Raw genomic sequence first — 23175 nt, 5'->3', positions numbered from 1 at the left:
TAATTTTGTAACGTTATTAAATACCTACTGATTTATGAGGGATGACTGTTTAAATACAAAAATAACAGGGTAATAATAGGCAAAAATATTTAAAATCTTTTATTAAAAAACATCAGTATAAAATTTTTTTTATTAATTACGCCTACCTTATTAAAAATAGCTCTTGCGCTTAGGAAACATGGTGATATCAGTTAGGATAGAGTTTAACTTTGAAAAATACCAACTTCTAGGTTAGTGTCAAGCAACAATTATTCAATCTTGTGTTATTTTTAGAATTATATTATTGGAGTGACTTGTTTTGGCTATTAAAAAAAGTAAGAAAAAAGTGCTTTATTTTTCAAAATTCATTTACACCCTGTCATATATACAATAACAAAAAACAATGGTTTATTCAAACCGTCTGTTTGGTTGGCACCCTGCTTTGAATGAACATTATTTAAAAACTGTAACATAAATTACCTATTTAACTATACATATTAAAATGACAAGTATTATTGAAATTCAGCTCGTAAAAAAAACTTATCATAAAATAAAATCAATATTAATTTGTAGTGATGGACGAGACTAGATTTTTCACTTCGAGATGAGACGAGACGAGATTTTTTTAATTCCGGCGGGACAGGATTTTTTTTGGGACGAGATTTGATGAAAAGTTATAAATCAAATTAATATATACTTTAGGGATGGACGAGATTGGATTTTTAGTTCGAGACGAGACGAGACGAGATTTTTTATTTCTCATAAAATTTTGAGACGAGATCGAGACGGGATTTCCCTTCTCATACACAACGGGAAATGCACGTTCAAAATTTTTACCTGATTTTGTAACATTGTTAGATGACTGTTTAAATACAAAAATAATGACAATAGGCAAGAATATTTACAATCTTTTATTAAAAAACATCAGCATAACATTTTTTTATTAATCACGCCTAACTTATTAAAAATGCCTACGATTAGGAAACATAGTGATATCAGTTAGGATAGAGTTCAACTTATCCTAAAATAAAATAAATCATAAAATAAAAGCAATATTAATTTTTATAAAATAGTTAGCCTACTTGTTTAGACTTTTTATCGTAATAAAACATTCATCACACTGCTTACACTTAACAAAACTTCTCAAATGTTATTAAAGTAATATTATTAAAATAATTAAAGTAATATTTACATTTAAAGAATTAATTAAATAAGAACGCCTTCGCAAAGGAAACGCAACTACAACACGCTCCTGTATTGCGGGTATTGCATTGACTTTCTGCAGGAGTTTTTAATTTTTTTTTTTTTATTTTTTTATTCTCGTCTCGATAAAAATCTTGGCCAAAAAGAAATCTCGTCTCGTGTAACGAGATTTAAAATTTCCCGAAAATTTCCCGAAATTTTGAGACTTGACCATCCCTAATATACTTTTTAAGTTCAGGAATATTTACAAGTTTTAAAAACTTAACAAAAAATATACAAAAATATTTCAAATCTTTTATTAAAAACATTTTTAAAAACATCAGTATATAAAAAAAATATTAATAAGGACTAACTTATTAAAAATAACTCTTCGGCATGAAACATGGAGATATCAGTTAGTATAGAGTTCAACTTTGAAAAATATCAAAAACAACAGTATTACTAGTTGTTATGTATCAAGTAACAATTTTTAAGTCTTGTGTTATTTTTAGAATGATGAGTGACTTATTTTGGCTATGTTTACAGTAGTAAAACATGTCTCACACTAACAAAACTTCTCATTATTTGCTATGTAAAAAAAATTTTTTAAACAATTGAAGTAATATTTCCATTTAAAGAATAAATATCTATATATTAATACGCAAGCAGTTTTCTTTTCACAGCCATAACTCGATAACGGCTTAAAGACGGATTTTAACGTTTGAGATGTCAAATTAAAGGTATTTTCCCGTAGATGTGCAAATACGTCTCAGAGTATTAAGAAAGGGCATCACTTAAGTACTTTTAAGGGATAAAGTTTAGGAATGGTGGTGCTATCTGTTGACAATAGATACAACTCAATTCCCTTTGTTTACAACTAAACATATGGACGTAGTTTGAAATAGTTTTTAAGTTTAACCACAGACTGCAGGACATATTACTTCCAGAGCAAAGCCAGAATTTATATTTATTTAAACATCTGTTTACTAAGTCTGGTTCGTAAATAAATAGTTTCCTAGCAAGACTTGACAACAAATTGTTTGTAATAGTTCAATTTATTTACCTTACATCGTATTTTACTGAATTATCATGCAATTTTGGTTACAGCTTGGTGTGATGACGTGAATGTTTGAAAGTGATTATTCACAGCGCAGTCACCCTTTACATTACCATATTATCATGTACAGTAATTTACAATGTGTAGGCCTACCGGTATCAAAATTCCTTTGTAGTGTTTTCTGTTGTTTGGTTAACTTTCGTATTTGATCTAAATTTAAAATTAAATGCCACCAGTAAGACGAAGAACTGTGAGTAGCTGGAGGGAACGTGAACGTGACCGCTTGCATCAACCTCCCAATTGATCATTTGATGAATACAGAGTGGCGGTACCACAGTGGTGATACATCCAACCTCGAACAAATGAACATTAAATGTTTACATTGTGGTGGCATACATTTTAAACAAGAAAAAACTGGGCGAGACAGTTCCAATTTTACTCTTTGTTGCCATAAACGAAAGGTTTGTTTACCTCATTTGTGGAATTCACTATACTTTCAGAAACTTATTGGAAACTCCCAATCTAAAAAAGGGCTGTGAAACTTAATTACTGAAATTATTTGGATAAAATTTGTCAATAAATCCCGCCGTTGCCATGGTCAGCTCTAAAGGTCATTTAGATGAGAGGATCACACATGGGATCTACAATTTCGAGATCCATGACACTTTTACTACTGGATAGGTCTTATAATTACTGAAGGAAGGTCATGGTCCGGAATATGCACAGATGTATAAGTACGACGTTTGCACTGGAACCCAACAGCGCATGAAACACAATTCAAACAAAAAAATGCAATGAAAAATATGCGGGAAGTAGGGTCACAATGCCAACTCATTTGCCCAATCTTTTAAAACTGTTACAGAAGTTTGTAGGGAAGAGAGCTCCAAGGAGTCAAGTGAGATTCCTACGTGCATAGTCAGAGACAAAAGAAGTGGCTTTCTTCATTCCAATGATGCTATCTGTATAGATATCGCTGCTATTTTTAAAGCTGAATACAAAGCACCACTTGGCCAACAAACTAATAATGTTTTTTAACACGAATCCGTTTTAGATCCGTCGTTATATCCATTTGCTTACCCTCTTATGTTCTCAACCAGAGACTTTGGTTGGGGCGCATAATTTAAACACGCCTAAAACAGAATATATCGTAGAAATAATTTAATAATCAGTGGCGGATTTACCTACGGCGCCGCCCCTAGGCCCGTTCGGCCGGCCGCCCCTTTGTGTTTCACGAAAAAGGAAAGGAAGTCTCTCTCTCACGCTTTTCCTTAAGTTTGCGTAATGCTGCACCACTTAACCTAACCTTTTTCACTCATTATTATTATTTTCTTTATGCATAATTACAAAATTAAAATGAATAAAAAAGTAAAACAACCAATAGCGGTTCCAAAAAAAGTTAGTTTTTCACATAAATAAAATAAATAGGGCCTGTTATTAATACATTTTACATTTTAGATTAAATAAACATATAGGTTATTGTTCTGCCAAAACTTAAATAACTTATGACTGCCTTTAACACGTCCACTGTATCATTACAAAAAAGTAATAAATAAGCCTGTTTTATATTGTCATTCAATTATGAGTAGCCTACTTTAATCAAGAATGAATAAAATGGGCGAAATTTTGAGCAATGACTTAATTGCCTTATTTACTAACCAACATTTTCGTAGGCGGTTGACAACAAAATTCACTATACTGAAAGATTTTAAATTTAACATTCAAAACAGCTAACAATAATTTTTCTTATAATATAACTGCCAGGGCTGCCCCAAGGACGGCGCGTGCAGGGTGGCCGCACGGGGGGCCGCGGCTTTGGAAGGTTAAAAAGTTTAACAACGTTATCAGCAAACCGCAAACGAATATTTTACAGGAAACTCATAAAACATGTAATCACACACACTGCGTAAGTGCGTATTCGCCCCCACACGACCCAGCCCAACCTACATTTGCTTGTTTCTAACCTCAAAACTCAAACTTTTACATCAACTCATAGTCGTTTTGTGATGTCCGTTGTGAGTCGTAAATTCAATGTTTTTAGTAATTTTGTTCGGTGTAGTTGTTACGTTTATAAAAAAATACTTGCAAAACGTTCAATATTGATATATTGGACGTTGAGTCTATTGACGCAAACCCCCCAAATACATGTTTTGGTGAGGGGGCAAAAATTTAAATCTTGCCCCAGGCGTCTATTACCATTACCCTCGGGGCGGCCCTGATAACTGCCACTAGAAATACAACACAGGTACTGTAAATGACACACTGCATCTGCACGTCGCGACATGAACGTGAGTCGTCTTAACCACTTAAGGCAACAGCCATACGGGTTTTTTTCACGCTCAAACGCAGCGTAAATATGAGTAGTATTAAATGTAATGGGGAATGAATGCCATACGCCCCTCACGCAGTATGTTTTTCCACAATAGCGGGCGCCTATTCGTTTAAATACTACTTTAATTTTTCGCATGTTTTCAAGCTGCATTTTTGCATGAAAAAACCACCCGTGTGGCCGCAGCGCCGCAGCCTATCACCACGCGCCCGCCGCCACCGTGCCGCCCGTCACCCGCTGACGGGCCGCGCGCCGCCCCCCAATGGCAGGCGCCCCTAGGCACGTGCCTAGTGTGCCTTATGGTAAATCCGCCACTGTTAATAATGCTATAGTATGTGTCGTAGTGATTATCGTCAAGAGAGGGATTTAGCACATTAGGTCTGAAAAGCTTAACATTTCTAAGTCTTTACAGTGTGTGGTTACTACGTTCTCATAGAGGGCACCCGCCTACGGGCTGCAGGCGGGTTGTTATAAGAGATAACTGTTGTTATGATGGGAGTGGATCTATATTTAAATATTGTAGATTACTTTTATATTTTTTTTGTAACATAACATTTTTTTTCTATAATCAGTCAAAGAAATTACTTTAGAGTGACTCTTTGATTGTGATCTTGCTGTTTATGTTTTTGTTCTTTATTCTTTTATTACAAGTTGCAGTTTTGCTAGATATTGTGCAACGTGTTATCTAGTTAAATATAAACGCCTTCGCAAAGTTTTTTAATTTTAAATTTTTTTTAAATTAAATTTTTTAAATTGTTTTTAATCTTGTCTTGAAAATATCTCTTTAGTATTTCAATCCCGGCCGAAGCTTCGAGATAAAAAAAATCTCGAAAAGATCTTGAATTTTCGGGTCTTGTCCATCACTATTCATTTGTATAAAATACTTGTTTTGGCTATGTTTACAGTAGTAAAACATGTCTCACACTGCTTACAATTAACAAAACTTCTCATCATTTGTGAGGTCAAAACAAAAAAACCATAAAACAATTAATACTTACATGTAAAGAATTAATTAAATAAGAATGCCTTCACAAAGAAAACGCAACTACAACACGCTCCGGTATTGCGGGTATTGCATTGACTTTCTGCAGGCGTTTTAAATTTTTGTTTTTTATCTCGTCTCGAAAAAATCTCGGTCAAAATAAAATCTCGTCTCGTAGTAAGAAATTTAAAATTTCGAGACTTGTCCATCCCTACTAAAAATTCAAACTGGGCATCTAACCAAAATTACCAAATTATGAGTGAAATTTTTGGATATCCATAATTTGTTTAAGACTATAGGCCTACCACTCAGTCTATAGACCCTATTGTTACATGTGATTCCAAAGTTAAAAAGAGTTTTTTTGCTTTAAAAGTCATACAACAGCATGAATATATTTTATTTTAAAGGGTCCGTGGAATTGGCTAACTCTGGAACTCGCTAACCCCATGTTAAACGCACTATCTTCAAATTTGGTTGATGAGAGGAACTCGCTAACTTGTTCAATTTCGGAATTGGCTAACTCCGGAACCCGCTAACCCGCTCTAGAGCCGGGTTATCGAAATCCGTCCACGTACAGAAGTCTCTTAACTCGGCCCCTCGGCGGAACTCGTTAACTCCCAATCAGAAGCCTCGCGCACCGCCCAATGGGAGCCAAGCATGAAGATTGTTGGCCAGTGTTGCCAAAAGTGTAGTACCGGTACCTACGATTGTGATCGGTACCATAATGTCGTATCTTACGAATAATTAGGAGTAAGAGCAATGTAGTCAATAAAATAAATATATATTCAGAAATATGTTTAATATTATTATTATGATTATTATTAGGGTGGAAAATGCATTACAGTCTTACCATAGAAAAACCAACACAAGTAAACTTTACACCCCTTTGTACATTTTGGAGGGAGTGTTGCACGACGTCCAAGTGCCACGACGTCCAATAATATTTTTTCAGTGCCACGACGTCCAAAACATAATTTTTGAGTTGTTGCACGACGTCCAAAAGTACAGTAACTGCCAAAAATATAGTCTTTCTACAAGCTTTGGACGTCGTGGCACTTGGACGTCGTGAAACTGCGCACTGTAGAATTGTAAAAAAGTATCATTTGCACCACGTCCAAAGCCTCTGCCGGTTGCACGACGTCCAAGTGCCACGACGTCCAAAGTGCCTGCACACAGTGAACACTGTTTGCCGACCTCAGTGCATACAGTTCGCATTGCAATTATTGAAGGCAACTAGGCCTAGTCAACTGTTTGAAAGTTGTCAACCGCTTCGTCTTCGATTAATGTTTAAATTATTCAATAATGGTTCTAATTGAACTAATTATTGCATTAGCTTAAAATTTGTATATGTAAAATTAATACTATGTCACCGTAAAATGTAATGATGCAGTATTTTTGTTGTTATGATTGCATAATTGATTTCTACAAAATAGAGCTATGTCATAGAAACGAGATAAATAAATGACTACACTATTCACTATATTGTATGATTAATACAATAAATTAATCACTAACCCAAAAGGAAATATGGTAGGTTAAATGTGAGTAGTGGTAGAATTATAAGTACTGCAGTAGAATAGAATTGTCGTACTATATCAATTGGTAGCGAATTTACTCGTAAGATAAAATGTATGCACAGTTTTATAACACCTGTAAGACTTCCCATTTAAGTACCGGTATCATTGAAATTGCATAACTTCCATTGAACAGAAATGAGATAAGTAGATATTGATACACAGATATATGAATTTTCATACACTTATAATACGACGAATTCAAAAAAGGTTTATCCGTCAAATGTGCTAAATATTATGTGAACTATCACTTATCAACTTTTTAAGCTATAATGGTGTTACTACAATGGTTAAAATTTTTTCCTGTGAAACATGTATTTTTTAAACTAAAAGAAGGGTTTCTTTTAGTACAAACCTTTCTATATTAGTGTATACGAAAAATAATTTCACTATTATTTTACGAGATCAATGTTTGACAACAAATGGTTGAAGCAGATATTCAGAGAGTGTCTCCAGCTGATGCAGTAATAAAAACGTATTTTAGCCATAGCACAGACAATATATAATACTATAATAGTATGTAGCTTCACTATTATCGAAGAGGTTAACTGCCAGGAAATTTGGATGGATTTCTAATTATCTTTGATATTTTTCACTTCGTTTTTTTATTTCTTCTCTAACATAGGGTAATTTTGTATCTTTATGAATAACTTTATTTGTGACAAACCAAGGTGCTTGTAAAATCTTTCTTAGTGTTTTAGATTGAAATCGTTGAACTATTTCTATGTTCGAGTTTGAAGTGGTTCCCCAGAGTTGGATACCGTAGGTCCTAATAGGTTTCAATATAATTTTGTATAAAAGTAATTTATTTTCAACAGATAATTTTTAATTTCGACCAATAAGCCAATTTAGTTTGTTTGTTTTTAAATTTAAATGAAGTCGTTTGTTCCAAATGTGTGAATGCCATGTAAGCCGTCTGTCGAGATGCATACCAAGGTACTTAACTTCATTGGATTGTGGAAGCATTACATTATTCAATGTTACTGGGGGGCAAGTTCTTGTAGACATAGTAAATGTAACTTGAACGGATTTTGTGTAATTTACTTTAATTTTCCAATTCTGTAGCCACTGAGACAAATCGTCTAATGCAGCCTGAAGGTTTGATGATGCTAGAATAGGATCCTGATTTGATGACAAAAAAGCAGTGTCGTCTGCAAATATTGCAACTGTAATAGGTACCCTGAGTACTTGGAAGGTCATACGTGAAAAAATATACAAAATAGGTCCAATAACACTGCCTTGTGGTACACCTGATTCAATTTCATGCACATCTGTAACTACATCTTGATATTTAATTTGAAAAAAGCGTTTGGACAAATACGATTTCAACACTCCATATTGTGTATGGGGCAGCAAAGTTTTAATTTTGAACAATAGTCCTGTGTGCCTGACTTTATCAAACGCCTGGGCTACGTCCAAAAAGCAGATGAACAAAAACGTTTATTTTCAAGATCTTCCTTGATTACATTCACTATTCTATGCACTTGCTCAATGGTGGAATGCTTTCGGCGGAATCCAAACTGATGGGGAAGGCAACAATTCTTTTTCGTCAATTATAATTTGGAGTCTTTTAAAAAAAAGTTTTTCAAAAACTTTTGAAACCACGGGAAGAAGAGATATAGGCCGATACGAGGATGCTTGATTTAAAGGTTTACCAGGTTTCGGAATAACAACAATTTGTGAAACTTTCCACTGTATTGGGAAGTATTCGAGGCGTAAAACTGCATTGAAAAGTACTGTAAGGAATAATATTCCTTTTCTAGCCAGCTCTTTCAACACTTGACCTGTTATCAGATCATAACCGGGGGCTTTTTTGCCGTTTAAATCGTCTTTTATTACTTTAGCTACTTCGGATGGTGTAAACAATTTTATCGGTAAATCAAGTTGATTTGGAGAATCGAGGAATTCCAAAATTTCTTGTTCAACGATTGAATTTATATTATATGGTTTGAACACTTCTTTGAAGTATGAAGCAAAGACATCTGCTTTCTCGATGTTGTTTTTGGCCCAAGAACCGTCTTCTTTTAGAATAGGTGGAATGCAAATTTGTGGACGTTTTAAGTTTTTTTGTAACTTTCCAAAGGGAGTAGTCACTAGCTTCAGATGGAGAAAGGTTTGATGTGAAATCTTGAAATCTGTCATTGTTTAATTTAAACAGTAACCTTTTTAGTTGTTGAGTGGCCCTGTTTAGATTTCTTTTATCCGTCTGATCTCTAGAGTTTTGCCATATTCTACGGAGTCGGCATTTTTCGGCAATTTTCCTATTAATTTCAATTGGATAGCTTATTCCTGATTTTATATTAAGTTTATTATGGTCTGGAGTTGCTCTCCAAGAGGAGTCTTGAACTGTTTTGTTGAAATGTTCAACAGCAAGATTCAAATCTTCTTCGCTCTTCAAACACACAGAAATCTTTAAATTTTGATCCATTAATTCACGAAAATAATTCCAATCTGTATTTTTGTTACATAAATGTGGTGGAATAGGTTTGAATATAACAGTTGAAGCGATCGTTAAAATTACAGGTGAGTGGTCTGAGGAAAGGTCCAGAGATTGCTCGATTGTCACACAATCTCGGGATACACCTTTCGTAACGAAAAAATCAAGGTCTGGTATTTTTTGACGATCGGGGGGCCAATATGTCGGTTCACCTAATTTAAATTTAAAAATGTAAACAACAAGAACTAACTGTCAAATGAATTTTGATTTCACAATTCCACACAGCTGGTTCAAACATATTAAATAATGCACGAATATTAGAACAGAGAGGGTAAGGATTATAAATTTAAAATAATGAGCCCGAATGTAAACATTATTTTACATTACTTAAATGTAGCTGTCAAACCATGTGTTAATGTAATTTAATTAGTATATGATTCTTTCAGTTACTTCATTTGTTTATGTTTATGATCTATTATACCTGAGTCTGTTCTATTTTTGTGAAATGCTGTAATAATATTTTACTGGGAATACAGTAATTCGTTTTAAAAGAAATCGTTCATCATGGATATAGGAAATAATTAAGATTCATAATCGTTGCCCTACCAACCTAGGCCCTTTTCCTGAGTGTTATGAGGTTTATGTTTTGATTTATTTTTGTGTAAACCGTAATATAATCCCCCTGTCACAGCAAATCTGTAGACTGAATTTCCATTTGCCTGATTATATAATTTCACTAAAATATGTTAAAAAATTACCCTATTTTCCATATTTATTTATATTTTCCTATTTTTCTATTTGTCGGTTTGGAACTATTGGTGTAGCTTTATGTTTACAGTGCAAACCATGGATGTATGGATGGATCTTTGTGACAAGCAAACGCGAAAAATACTAAACCGACAAGGTTGAAATTTGGTATGATGATAGATGACATCCCCGATTAACATATTCTTACCTCAAAAATTCTTCCAGTCTCCGCACCGGTGGCTCTGGCTCTGGACTTTTTCATGTTAACCTTATGAGTATTCATATTTAAAGAAATTAAAGAATTTTGTCAGCCGTTTCAACTGTACAAGTTGGTTCTATGATATTAAACAGCATTAAAAAGTTATAAGGCTTGCCAAACAGGGTGCAGCACTATTATGTTGTTTGATTGCATTAATGACCACAGCTAATTTGAACCAACTAGCAAAAAAAAAAAAGTTGTGGTACACAATGAGAACTTTACTTTTTTCCATGGTTTAGGTGCAGTGGTAGAACATCAGGACTATGGTAGATGTGTGCTACACTAAAGGATACCGTATAAATTAAAAGACCATTTTTTTTTATCGTGTCCTCTCCCATAACTGCAATAAGCATTTATACTGTACTTATATGCCAACCCCGTACGAAGGACGGGTACTCTGCTAGTAACACAATAATACAAATACAGTATACTAATACAATAATACTGTAGGTTTCCGTAGTCTGTGGCCATAGGTTCGTCTGAACTGTCAATCAATTCTGAGAAATTCACAGTTGTAAATTCTTAATAGTCTTTTTCTAAGTTCACGTTGCACTCGCAATTAGTTCGGATATTTTATCTAGGAAAGCAGGTATGCCCTAAGTCATAGCATTTGTAGGTTAAGTATAATAATAACAAACATGCTTATCGTAGGTTTGTAGGCATACTTGTTCAAGAATATGCCGTGGTAGGTTTTGTTTATAAATTTTATTTTTTAATTCTTGTCTAATGACGATATTGATTTGTATTTGTGCGAAAATGTTAATTTATTTGTCAAGGGCATGGGCGGCCCTCTAGTCTATGTATCAGACCTTCGACACACATTTTGCAGTTTGTATGTGGTTTGTACTTTATGCTGAGGATCCCATGAATCCTGTACAAAATAAAAAAAATGTTTCATTCAAACTGCAAGTTTATTACTTTTCCGAGATCCAGCCTTTATCAGGACTTCCGCTCCCACGGTAGTTGGCAACATCAACTGTGCTATATGAAAACAATAAATCTTGAGTAAATATACTGTAATGTTGAATTTTGAGGCTGTGGTGTTCCTTCGTAAACACATTCAATTATAATCTAGGAATATGTAAATTTATTGTTATACGTTGACTTTATTGATATTCGATTTGCTACAGTACTATTAAAACCTATAACATTTTCAATTCATGTGCGTTGTATTTTAGAGTTGGGGAAACAAAAGAGGGGATGCGGAATACTATCCCCCGGAAAACTACCCCCCCAGGTGAAACGTGACGTCACAAAATCTGCCAACTAACCAATATGGAAGCCGTGTCCGCTACTGGAATACTACCACCCTAGACTATGTAATTTTAATTCGAGTAATTCCGTTGGATAATAGAAAAGGCATGTGGTGAATATAAAACAGATTTTCGAAATGTTTGGTTAGTTTGGTTGGTTAGGTTAGGTTAGATTAGAACTGTTTGACAACTAAATTTGAGTGTCCGTGACTGGAAAACTGCCCCCCCCCCCCCCCGGTCTCTGACGTCAATATGACGCAGGAACCTGCTTGGGGGGGTAGTTTTCCGGGGGGCAGTCTTCCGGCGACCCACAAAAGAACCCTGTGTACAACTTATTTATATGAATTCTCATTGGTTGCAATTTAAATTAAATAAATTTAATTTTTTTTTTGTTGCAGTGGTGTAGCAAAACACAAACACAAAATTTATTGAAATAAAATTAAGTCAATGTTAAGTGAATACTATTAATAAACATATTTGTGTCATAAGAACATTTAATTGAAGCCTAAAAAACAGTTCGAAAAAGGCATTCTATTCTTTATACTAGTAAAAATTAAAATGAGGGTATAAAAATAGTTTTCAAACATCATGTTGATCAATGTAGATTCATCTAGTCATGAAAAAATAAGTATTTAAAAGCTTACTCCAAACATAATGAAGTTTATCGGTTGTTAACAAAATGTCATCATTTTTCAAACCATGTAAACCTTATAGTTTTCCAACTGTTGCCTTGTTTATTTTTTCTTTTTATGTTTCTTTTACTTTATGATGTTTCAATTAATGGTACAAATATTCATAGTATATATATTTCTAAACAAGAACATATACCCATGTATATATAACTAATAAAGGTTCCATAAGCATTTTACACGAGAGAACACTGTTCGGTAAGTAGCCGGTCATCGTAACCGGTCATCATGAAGGAGCTTGGACGTCGTGCAACAGCGCTGAGCTATATTGGACGTCGTGCAACAGTCAAATATTTATTGGACGTCGTGGCACTTGGACGTCGTGCAACTGGTAGCGACTTTGGATGTCGTGCAAATGTTACTTTTTTACAATTCTATAGTGCGCTGTTTCACGACGTCCAAGTGCCACGACGTCCAAAGCTTGTAGAACGACTATATTTTTGGCAGTTACTGTACTTTTGGACGTCGTGGCACTTGGACGTCGTGCAACAGCTCAAAAATTATGTTTTGGACGTCATGGCACTGAATAAATATTATTGGACGTCGTGGCACTTGGACGTCGTGCAATGCATCCATTTTGGAGCTCGTTTTTCGTGTCTAGTTCATGTCCGGTGACACTGATCGCTAGTGTCGAGGAAATTAAGTTTCCATTATTTTATTGTTTACTTCATGATTTGTTCTCTACTGTTTGGTTATATAACTAGAGGACGTGTTATTAGTTGTGATTAGAACGTTTTATTTTGTTAAACGAGGTTTTAAATTACTGAAAACAAGAAACTAATTGTAAACAAAACCCGACCTCTACAGACAGTGCACCAGACAGAACTAACAATAAAATTGTCTTCAACTGATCTATAAAGGTCCATTTCCTATCCTGCGACTGTTACGACTCTAGTCTCTGGAGCCGCGCGGCTGAAATAAATGATTGCTTTAATGCAAAGTAAATGCAACCGTTTCCTATCGAGCGTCTACAGCCGCGCGACCGAAGCGACTCGAGCCGCGCGGCTAGAGCCGTCACGACTGGACTGCTCCGTGAGCAGTTCAGTCGCGCGGTTGTAACGAATTTATAGTTTATACATACGAAGTTTGAGGTGAGTACCTTCATAGATGATTCAAAGTTAATGGAACTGGTTCGTCACCACCCATACGTTCACCCCCAATACTTGAAGAAGATGTCTCTGAATAGGAATACTCTGAAACCGCTATTTTCACCGTACCATGAACAATGGATTAGGTTGTTTATTGTTTTTTACCATGCACATTAATAATTCCTTTTCCTCCCTTTCTCCAAGTAATATATTCGCTGCCAACTGTGCTTATTCCATGACGGTCAGTAGTGCAATTTCACAAGTCACTAGTCGTGGGAGTCGTAGGAGTCGCGGCATAGGAATTGAGACAAGCGTCTCCAGCCGTACGGCTCTAGACGTGCGGCTAGAGCCGCGCGGCTAGAGTCGTAACAGTCAGGATAGGAAATGGACCTTAAGGATGAGAAATGTATTAATAAGGGAGTATGTTTTATCTATGGTCTTCTTACTTAGATAGTAGTTTATTGAGATGCAAAAAGATAGTACTGTACATTTATTTAGGATCTTTTACAGGTTATGAAATATCTATTTTCGTAGTCGATCATTTGTTTCTTTTATTCGAATTACACTAATACCATTTTATGAGCTTCTGCAAATAAAATGATTAAGTTCGTATTTTGTATACTGAGCTTAGCTTGTAACCTTGAATCCTTTTCCTTGATAGGTTATTATATTTGATTCTATAAAGGCCTATTATGTCTGTCGTGCGAGTGTTAACAATAGTTTGGTTTTAGCGAATTTCCCATATAGGGAATAAGCTATTACCGTAGGTCTCATGGTAAGACCTAGACCCGGGACCGATTTACTTTTTCGTTTTGAGGTCCCAGAGACCAAAAACACCATCCGTTCAAATTCATATATATATATATATATATATATATATTTATATATATATATATTTATATATGTGTCCGTTAGCGCGATAACTCGAGCAAAAATGATCCGATTTTGATGAAATTTGGTACAAACGTGTAAACCTACGTTTATTCAAACGAGTTCGCGAACCAGCATAATCGGACCATGGGAACAGGGGTTTATGGGGGGTTTTATGGGGTAAAAATGGGTTTTTCCCATTTTCCCCCCTAAAAACAAAAATTCTTGCAATTTCTTTCTCAACCATTTTGTATAGCTTAAAAAAAGAAATAATTTAGTATATTGAAGTGCTGTTGTATGCCTAACGGTCACGGAGAAAATAAAAAAAAAGCGTAATTTAAAATTCCCATCTTATTCTTATGGAGAAAATGAAAACTGTTGTAGTTTACTTGTTTATGGATATATGTTGATAAAATTTGGCAAATTTATTTATTCCATCCTATACTATTGACATATGGTCAAAAAACACTTTTTACCTTCCCCGGAGCAGCAAACCTAAGCACTTGTTAAATCTAATGTTATTTAAATTGGGAATAATTATGTCTTATTTATAGAAATATTTTAGTAAAAATGTAATCAGACAAGTTGAAATTCGCTTAGTCTGCAGGTTTGCTGCGGCGGGGGTATTTCTTAATATTTCTGTATTATTACCGGAATAATTGAAAATCATATTATTAGTAAGCAAATAAAATAGTTTCAATATTTTTGTATAGCAGGCACATGATTTAACTGGAAATCTAAAATGTTAACAATGTACTACAATATTGCATCTATACTTTACTCAAGAAAAGGAATTGAAATGTTCTCACACATTATGTTGTTTGGAAACATTTAATGTATTAACAAAAATTTGAAGCAGTATTGTAATAGTATATACTATTCGAGGCAACCAACAATTAGACATTGTAAAAAAAGCTCCAGTAATTGCCGTAGACTTTATGCCTAGAATTTTTAGGATTATCTTCCTGATAAAATATACAAGTTAAACGTCATTACAGAAATACATTGTATTAGTGTTAAATATATTTTTAGATAGAGCTATTGAATTTAATTGAATATTAATCAATACATTATTAAGTGGTAATGTATTAATGGATTGTATTAAAAATTAGTCTGTCCATAAATACAATTTGTAAATTTCTGTTATCGTATATTATAGTGTAGAACAGGCCATCCTCTTAATTTTGTTTAGTTAATATTAATTTAACGTCTTTCAGTACTTTACCATTTTTATGAGTGGTGGCCATAGCTAAAATTAGCTGATTTTATCCAACAACAAAGCCGTTGTCTATTGAGTAGCTCAGTACCGGGGAACGGGGAACCAAGCAATGGCTTGGTATAGTTTATTTCGATTGTAAAGCAATATAAAGGAAACTCAACACTAAAATCAGGAAAATCTGTCAATTCGTTGATTAAGAATCGTGAAATAAATAACACTGTCATGTTTTAATATATACTAGCTGTTGGCCCGTCCTACGTATGGGAACCTATTATTTACTAGTGTGGCTTAGGTTTAAAATCTAAAAACTGTTTTTAAAACATGTAACATTATTACTAAAAAATTCAACAAATTTTAGAATATGGGAACTAGCTTTTACTAGTAGGCCTACATTTTTTTTATTTAAGCTAGGCCTAGATTTACAGCTATATTCTATAAATTGTTATGCATACTAGCCTTTGTCATATTTTTACACATAAGATGGACAATTCAACGACGAACCTTTAATTTTAAATCTATGAATTATTTATGAAAATTATGATAGTTAATTACTGTATTAATTAATGGTTTTGGTTTATTACGATTCAATTTGTTTTCTGTGTTTGAGACCTTGAGTGTATTTTAGCTTAATTTCATAGATGTTTAATTAGTACTACTGTATGTTCAATATATTTCATATTCTATTATTTTCCTATAATACTGGCATTTTATTTAAGATCAAAATCATAAACTTTTAATTGGCCGTTGTACAGTTAAATAAAAAAATAACTGTTTAATGATTTTTTTAAATTGTCTTTTAATTATTTTGGGCAAGGTAGCTGTTAAAAGTGGAATTGATAACAACAAACAATAACATTTACTGCATCTTTATTGACACTGCCATTTTTAAATACGGCAGTGTACAATTATTTCGTCATACAAGGTTGGCAACGCTCCGTGCAGTGGGCGCGGCCGGGTTAGCGACTTCCAGAGTTAGCGAATTCCGCCACGGGACAAAATCTAGTTAACCAATTCCTACGTCTTATTTTAAAAAGAAAATTCTTTAAAATGATCAAATAGGTTCAAGGCTTTATCTAACTCCTATCAAGTTGTTTCTTCTCATTTGAAAACTGACTTAAAGTTTGAAGAGTTTCCTTTATAGAATGATAATGATACAAACTGTTGACTTCTTCTGTTTCTAGGATCCCTGAAGAAATCATTTCCAATTTGTCTTCCACAGTCAGCGATTGTGGTCTTAACTGTTGAGTCAAAGTTGGTGGAGGACCAGCTGTCCCATCTTAGGAGTCACATCTGTACTTGCCCCATTTAATCGCTGCTCTCCACAATTCTATTTCTGGAACTACATGTTGGTGTTGAGCTTCTTTCGATTTCTCGTAAACTTCTTTGTGGATATGCTCGAGTTCCTTGAGCACTTTACCTTACAGGCCACCTCAAACAGGGCTTGTTTGTAGGAGGGTTTTCTGCTGGGACAATGTTGATCCCCCAGTACAATTTTGGCTACGCACAACAGCAGGAAGTACTGATTTATGTTGTTCGAGATCCCACATCTATAGAAGCAGCAGACTGAGTTCTTTCAATATGGTAGTAAAGATGCCACTGTCTTGCAATAAGCCACTGGAATTCATTATCCTTGAAATTACCCTCATTATCTGCCAATAATGATGATAAATCGAGAAACTTGTCCTCACATTTCTCTAATTCTAAATGCAGCATCCAAACTATTAACAGCAGCTTCATCAACAAAAGTATTACTTGACAATGCTTAGGACATTCGTTTCCTCAGTTGCTGAGCATTCTAAGGAGAGGCCCCTAATTTTGAGTTCTTATTCAACATTAGTTTTGCACAAGTGGTAAGCACTCATCTTTATAGAATACAGAAAAACTCTTCAACAGCTCAACACAAATTCAAAACAATGGTTAAAGTGTAAATAGCCTATGCCTAATTTTGAGTTCTTATTCAACCTCAGTTTTGCACAAGTAGTAAGCACTCATCTTTATAGAATACAGAACAACTCTTTAACAGCTCAACGCAAATTCAAAACCATTGTTAAAGTGTCAATATACCAGGAACTAAATCATATTTAAATAGGTATTTAGAAAACGTTATTTCTTAGTTATTTTTTACTTATTGAAAATACAGTACTTAATTTTGTTGCAGGTTAAAAATCCATCAAAGATCAAGAAGAAACATCTGAGAATGATTGAAAAGAGAGATACATTACCTTTTCAAAATAAAAAAGTGGATTGATTCAGCTTTGTCGATACAATTTATTTCCTTCCAGCCTTTCCAAATTAAAACTAAGGTAACTTATTTAGAGTATCCATGCCATAAGCATAATATACAAGTACAATATCTGTTATTTAACAATTCTAAGGGAAACCACCCTTTGAAAATATAAGCTATGAAATTATAATCTAAATTTGCTTAAGTCAATTTTTACTAACTTGACTTTAAAATACTTTTATCATTACTCATTAACCCTTTGCGGTCGAGTGGTGAGTACAGGTTGCTGGGTGTCATTTTCCCGACTGCTCAAATGGCAACCTATACTCGCCGAAAAATGAAAAAAAATTCAACCTCAAATGGTTAATGTCAGTTACTTTTGTCAAAACAGGTGAGAAACATATTATCTATTAGTTAGCAAATAAATATACTGCCGTGTTTTTGCTTATGATTTTATTTACCTTCGACCATTACCTCTTGGGCCCATAGCCCATCACATATTAAATGCGGGCCTGCTTAGTTGAATTGGACCACTGACAATTCGCGCTGATGTAAATTTTTTCATGAATAGGTCTACATGCAGTTGAATACATGCACTTTTTAACCAAGTCTGATAGGACGACTCGAGCGTTTTATGTCACATCAACTATCTCAACAAAAAATATGGTATTGCTGTAAATAGAATTTTAGAATTAGGTACCGGTATACTCTTTGACTGACTCATTCAATAGTAGGTATGTTCTTTTTTAACAAAAATTTGTGACAGCTAAATAAATATATCAATGGGATGTCTACTTCATTATCCAAAAGTCAATGGTTCCACTTATATACACTAATTAAAAAATCCACCTATATGGGAACAAATTTCTTAAAGCACTACCAGATGAACTAAGATTAGAAAACAATGCAAGGACATTTAAGGCAAAACTGAAAACAATCTTAATAGAAAACAAATTATACTCTCTTCAGGACTTCTTTACAGGTACTTGTATGAGAGTTTGCATTGGGAGCAGTGTAGGTTTGTCTGGGGTTGGTGATCCTACAAACTATGTCGATGATACAGTATATTAGATATATACAGGGTGACAAAAAAGTCTGGAAACGGTTCAATATCTTTTTAACTAAATTCGTTAGAAAATTCAAACCTTGCACATCAACTAATATGTATGAAAACTACTTTTTGCAATCATAGCCATTATTTGACCTTCACGGCCCACGAAGAGTAGGTACATAATCTTTAATGTAAGCATAGGTTGATATGCACATCATTTTAAAGGTCTAGTCAAGTGGAGTTCATTGCCGGAAACCGCGTCAAAAAAGGTTTATCCGTTACCAAATGGCGGCAGTTCAAAGTTCTTGCGGATTGATACATAGTAATAGTCAACATTAGCAGGGAAATCTGAAACCCAGTTAAATTTGTTTTGAAGATTGAATACTAGTAGTCTATGAGCTAGTTGACTTTAAAATACAGTTTAAGCTCTCAAGCTAATGTTTAATACGAGTATTTGCCTATACTAAGGCCTGTGCAGGTATATTTCACAAGAACTTTGGACAGCTGCCATTTTGTAACGGATGAACTTTTTTGGACGCGGTTTCCGGCAATGAACTCCACTTGACTAACCCTGTAGTGGACTATTTAGAGAACTGATTGATAATATTTCAATCAAAAAGTTGTGGATGGAAGAGCAAGGAGAGGAACAGACTGTGGAAGAGACAATCACATATATAAGTTTAAAAGTATCTCACAGAATGTTCAGTTAGAGTAAGAAGCTCCTCTCAGAAACAACTCTGAAACTCTGGAAGAGTATGGAAATATAAAATATAATGGATTAAAATAAATTTATGACTGTTGTTACAGTATATAAATATTGGGGTGTTGGAAAAAGAAAAGCGTACCCATAACAAAATACATAGAAAAGTAAAGCATAGCTTTAAGAGGCAAAAGACTATGTGTAAAAACTAAAAAGTTAAGAACAAAAGGAGCTCAAGATGCACCAGAACAAAGCAACAATAGATTTGTTTTTAAGTAAAATGTTAAAGTCTTAGTAAGTATGATTAGTATGAACTAAATTAATTTGCAAAGTTTGATCAAAATATATCCTTAAATAAGCAAACGACAACAGTTTACTTTATTCTCAATAAGCATAATAACTTGGGAATATTAAATTCACATTTTTTAATTTTATATTTTAAATGGCTTAGAGAGAAATTGGAAAATTCTATGTTTAATGGAACATAAATTAGAAATCAAATTTTTACCCCATAAAACCCCCATTTTCATAGTCTGACCTGACCATGCTGGTTTGCAAACTTGTTTGAATAAATGTGGGTTTACACATTTGTACATTTAATCGAAATCGGGCATGGGGGGGGGGTATATACATTTTGTGTATATATTTATATGAAATTGACCAGATGGTGCTTTTGGCATCTAGGGACATCAAAACGAAAAGTAAATCAGCCCCGGGCCCAGGTCTTACCATGAGACCTGCAGTAATAGCTTATTCCCTATTTGGGAAATTCGCTACAATTAAAGGTGCTGAACAAATTAAGAGATGGAACAAATTATTTGAAAGGTTACTTCATAGAGAGGCCGAACAAGAGCTGTCAGAAGAAGGTGTTGAAATTAAGAATGAAGGTGTTGAAGAGATGAGGAGCAATACCAAGCAGACAAACGAAATAAGTTCAGGTGTACCAAAAGAAGCTGAAATAACAGCAACAATAATAAAGGTGAAAAATGGGATGCCCCTGGTATAGGTAAACAAAGCCCCATAAAAGCTTAAAGCGAACATGCACACGTAAAAACAACAATATTGCATAGCCTTTTTAAAAAATGTTTGGGAGCAGGATGCAAATGACATAAGGTTAACTGATAAGAATCCCCAAATTGGATATACAGTGAGAGGAATAACATTGCTATCGTAGTCACGTATTTCTAGCAGCGGACTTTACTAGAGCGTATTTTACTGAAGTACCCTTCTTTTTCCTATTTCGGTGTTTATGCGCTAAAAAGCATTTTACCTATATATACTTATTTTAGCTTTACAAAAGCATAGCTTGGTCGTATATCGTGGGTTGTAAATATTGTGTTATATTTCTTTTATGGGCACCTAAAAATAAAATACACTTTTTGTTGATCCATTCCACGTCTTCAGTCTCGCTTTAAATATTTAAAATCTTTGGATTACACATAACAACACATGTTGTGACATTCCTATCATATTTTAAAACTCATTTGCACCGACACCTAAATAGTTATGGTATTTAAAATCATGTTAGTAGAATATTTGCATCGTCAATCGTGTGAATTGTCAGATCGCACACACTGTAGAGTAGTATACATACGCGGGGCCGCGCCGCCGGTTTCATTACGGGCTGTAGAATGCAGTGTGAGTGTGTGTAGTAGTGTAGAGTTGTGAGAGGAGGAGAGGAGAGTAGAGGCCCCAGGTGGTTGGATGGGCGTGGGGCGAGGCCGACGAGACGCGTACGGTTCCGGGTAAAGATGATCCCGACGTGCGGTGATGCCACCGACCACGGTACCGGTTCCAGATCCGGGAGGTACAGGTGTGGTGCGGGGAGGGGGCATCAGCTGATCGCTAGCTAGTCTGTGTACTCACTCTGTGTGTAGTCGCTCGCTACTCGTCCTCTAGTTACCGCTGTCCGCCGACCGTGTGCGCGTCTTCCGGCGCACTAATATACGAGTATTGTTACATTTTCAAAATTCATTAGCAGTTGTCTTCGGGAAAAACGTAAAATGAAACTGGCACGCTTTTTCACGAAGCACTCGTAACATTATTATTGGCAATGATTAGTTTTACGATTTTTGAAGTTTTCTGCACTTCCAAAACAAAGGATTAACCAATTCTGCGATACTGGTAAGAACTTCTAACAGATTTCTATTTTATCGTTTTATTCTTTGATACATTTTTTGAACTAGGTTAAGTTCCTCCTTATATTCAGCTTTTTCCTCCAAGGGTTGCGATTGAAAAATGATAAGGAAGTCTTTTACCGAATTAATTTGGGCTTTCTGCTCAGATTTGAACAAGCGACTTGTAAAATTAATTTAATTATGATTCACTAGCATCATATAATTATTATTAGCCTGCAGACTTATTTTAGGCCTATTATAAGAAAAACATTGTGAACACGAATGCGATTCTCTGTGTGCTGTCATCTGTCGTGTTTCTATTATTTATTTTACACACTATTATGATTTACAGTGACTTTTGAATGTGTTTGTTAATTTCTTATTAACTGATTTGTATAAACAATTAATCCCAAATTTTAATTGATAATGTGTGTAAAGCTGAGTACAGAAAGCGCAAAAAATGTCATTCTAACTCACGTAATTACTAGGTTCACTGACACAAGACTTAACAGCGCATTATACTCCAACTATATACAAATATATCGGGCTTCATTAATGTACAATTTCTGTAGATTGACAATCAAAGTCGATTGTGTCTAATAAAAAACTGATTATATGTATAATTCAAACCAATCCTAATTAAAATATTGATGCCAATTTTATTCCTTGCTCGAACAATCAATTCCTAGTTTTCGAGTATACATTTCGACCTAACGCTAGATGGATGTATTATTATGGTTTTATGATTTGTTATTTTGTTTTGTGATTGTGTTGTATAACAAAGGCATTATCTGTAAATATACAGTGCCATGTCAAATATACTAGAGAAGACAGCTATTCTCCACTTTTCTAGTACGGATTTTCGTTAGACATGCAATAATTGGGAAATCATGCACATTCAAAATATAAAAATCTATAACTACATGATTTATTAGGAACACAACTAAACTTATTTTAATCTAAATAAGCATATATGCACCACGAGTATAGACAGAGTGAGATGGTTTAACTCTGATTTAAATTTGGTCCAGTTTCACATCATAACACAACCTGCAGTCATTCCAAGGATCGAACCCACACATTTGCTGTCATTTGTTTGGATATATGCTTGTAGAAATTGTTTCGTCTACCCTCAAACTACATGAGAACATGTTACACACTGTTTACTTAAAAGGGAAAAAACAGTTTTGTTAACTTGAATGTTTAATGAACTTGAATGTTCATTTAAGTCCCAATGTAAAGATTACCACATCCGATTATAACTACAAAAACACACGATCAAATACAATTCATCAAAACTACAATTCTACATAAAACAAGGAATTCTGCAAAACAAAATACGACATCATCCAAAACTAATACATCTTCAATTGATGCACTTTACGTATTCGCAATACAGTACTATTCTAATCTTTTGAATG

At 34.4% G+C, this 23175-nt stretch overlaps 2 protein-coding genes across 3 annotated transcripts in view; both read left to right on the top strand.

The window, feature by feature from the left end:
- The window catches only part of LOC128998582 (coiled-coil domain-containing protein 86), a 52041-nt gene extending 34127 nt beyond the window's left edge, over window positions 1–17914 (top strand). Inside the window, exon 3 of the mRNA XM_054424783.1 lies at window positions 17821–17914. Within this exon, the coding sequence (XP_054280758.1) occupies window positions 17821–17910 (90 nt within the window). The 3' untranslated portion in view covers window positions 17911–17914. The remainder of the gene's footprint in view (window positions 1–17820) is intronic.
- Window positions 17915–21519: 3605 nt separating this feature from the next.
- The window catches only part of LOC128998209 (Krueppel-like factor 8), a 56871-nt gene continuing 55215 nt past the window's right edge, over window positions 21520–23175 (top strand). For both annotated transcript variants that reach the window (XM_054424233.1, XM_054424232.1), the window contains exon 1: window positions 21520–21761. The gene's annotated coding sequence lies outside the window, so the exon portion shown is untranslated. The remainder of the gene's footprint in view (window positions 21762–23175) is intronic.

The sequence above is a fragment of the Macrosteles quadrilineatus genome, unplaced genomic scaffold, assembly GCF_028750875.1.
Source record: "Macrosteles quadrilineatus isolate MER2022 unplaced genomic scaffold, UCM_ALF_1.0 Scaffold_7__1_contigs__length_78375512, whole genome shotgun sequence".
In the NCBI taxonomy this organism is placed as follows: Eukaryota; Metazoa; Arthropoda; class Insecta; order Hemiptera; family Cicadellidae; genus Macrosteles; species Macrosteles quadrilineatus.
This window is presented reverse-complemented; position numbering and strand designations above follow the sequence as displayed.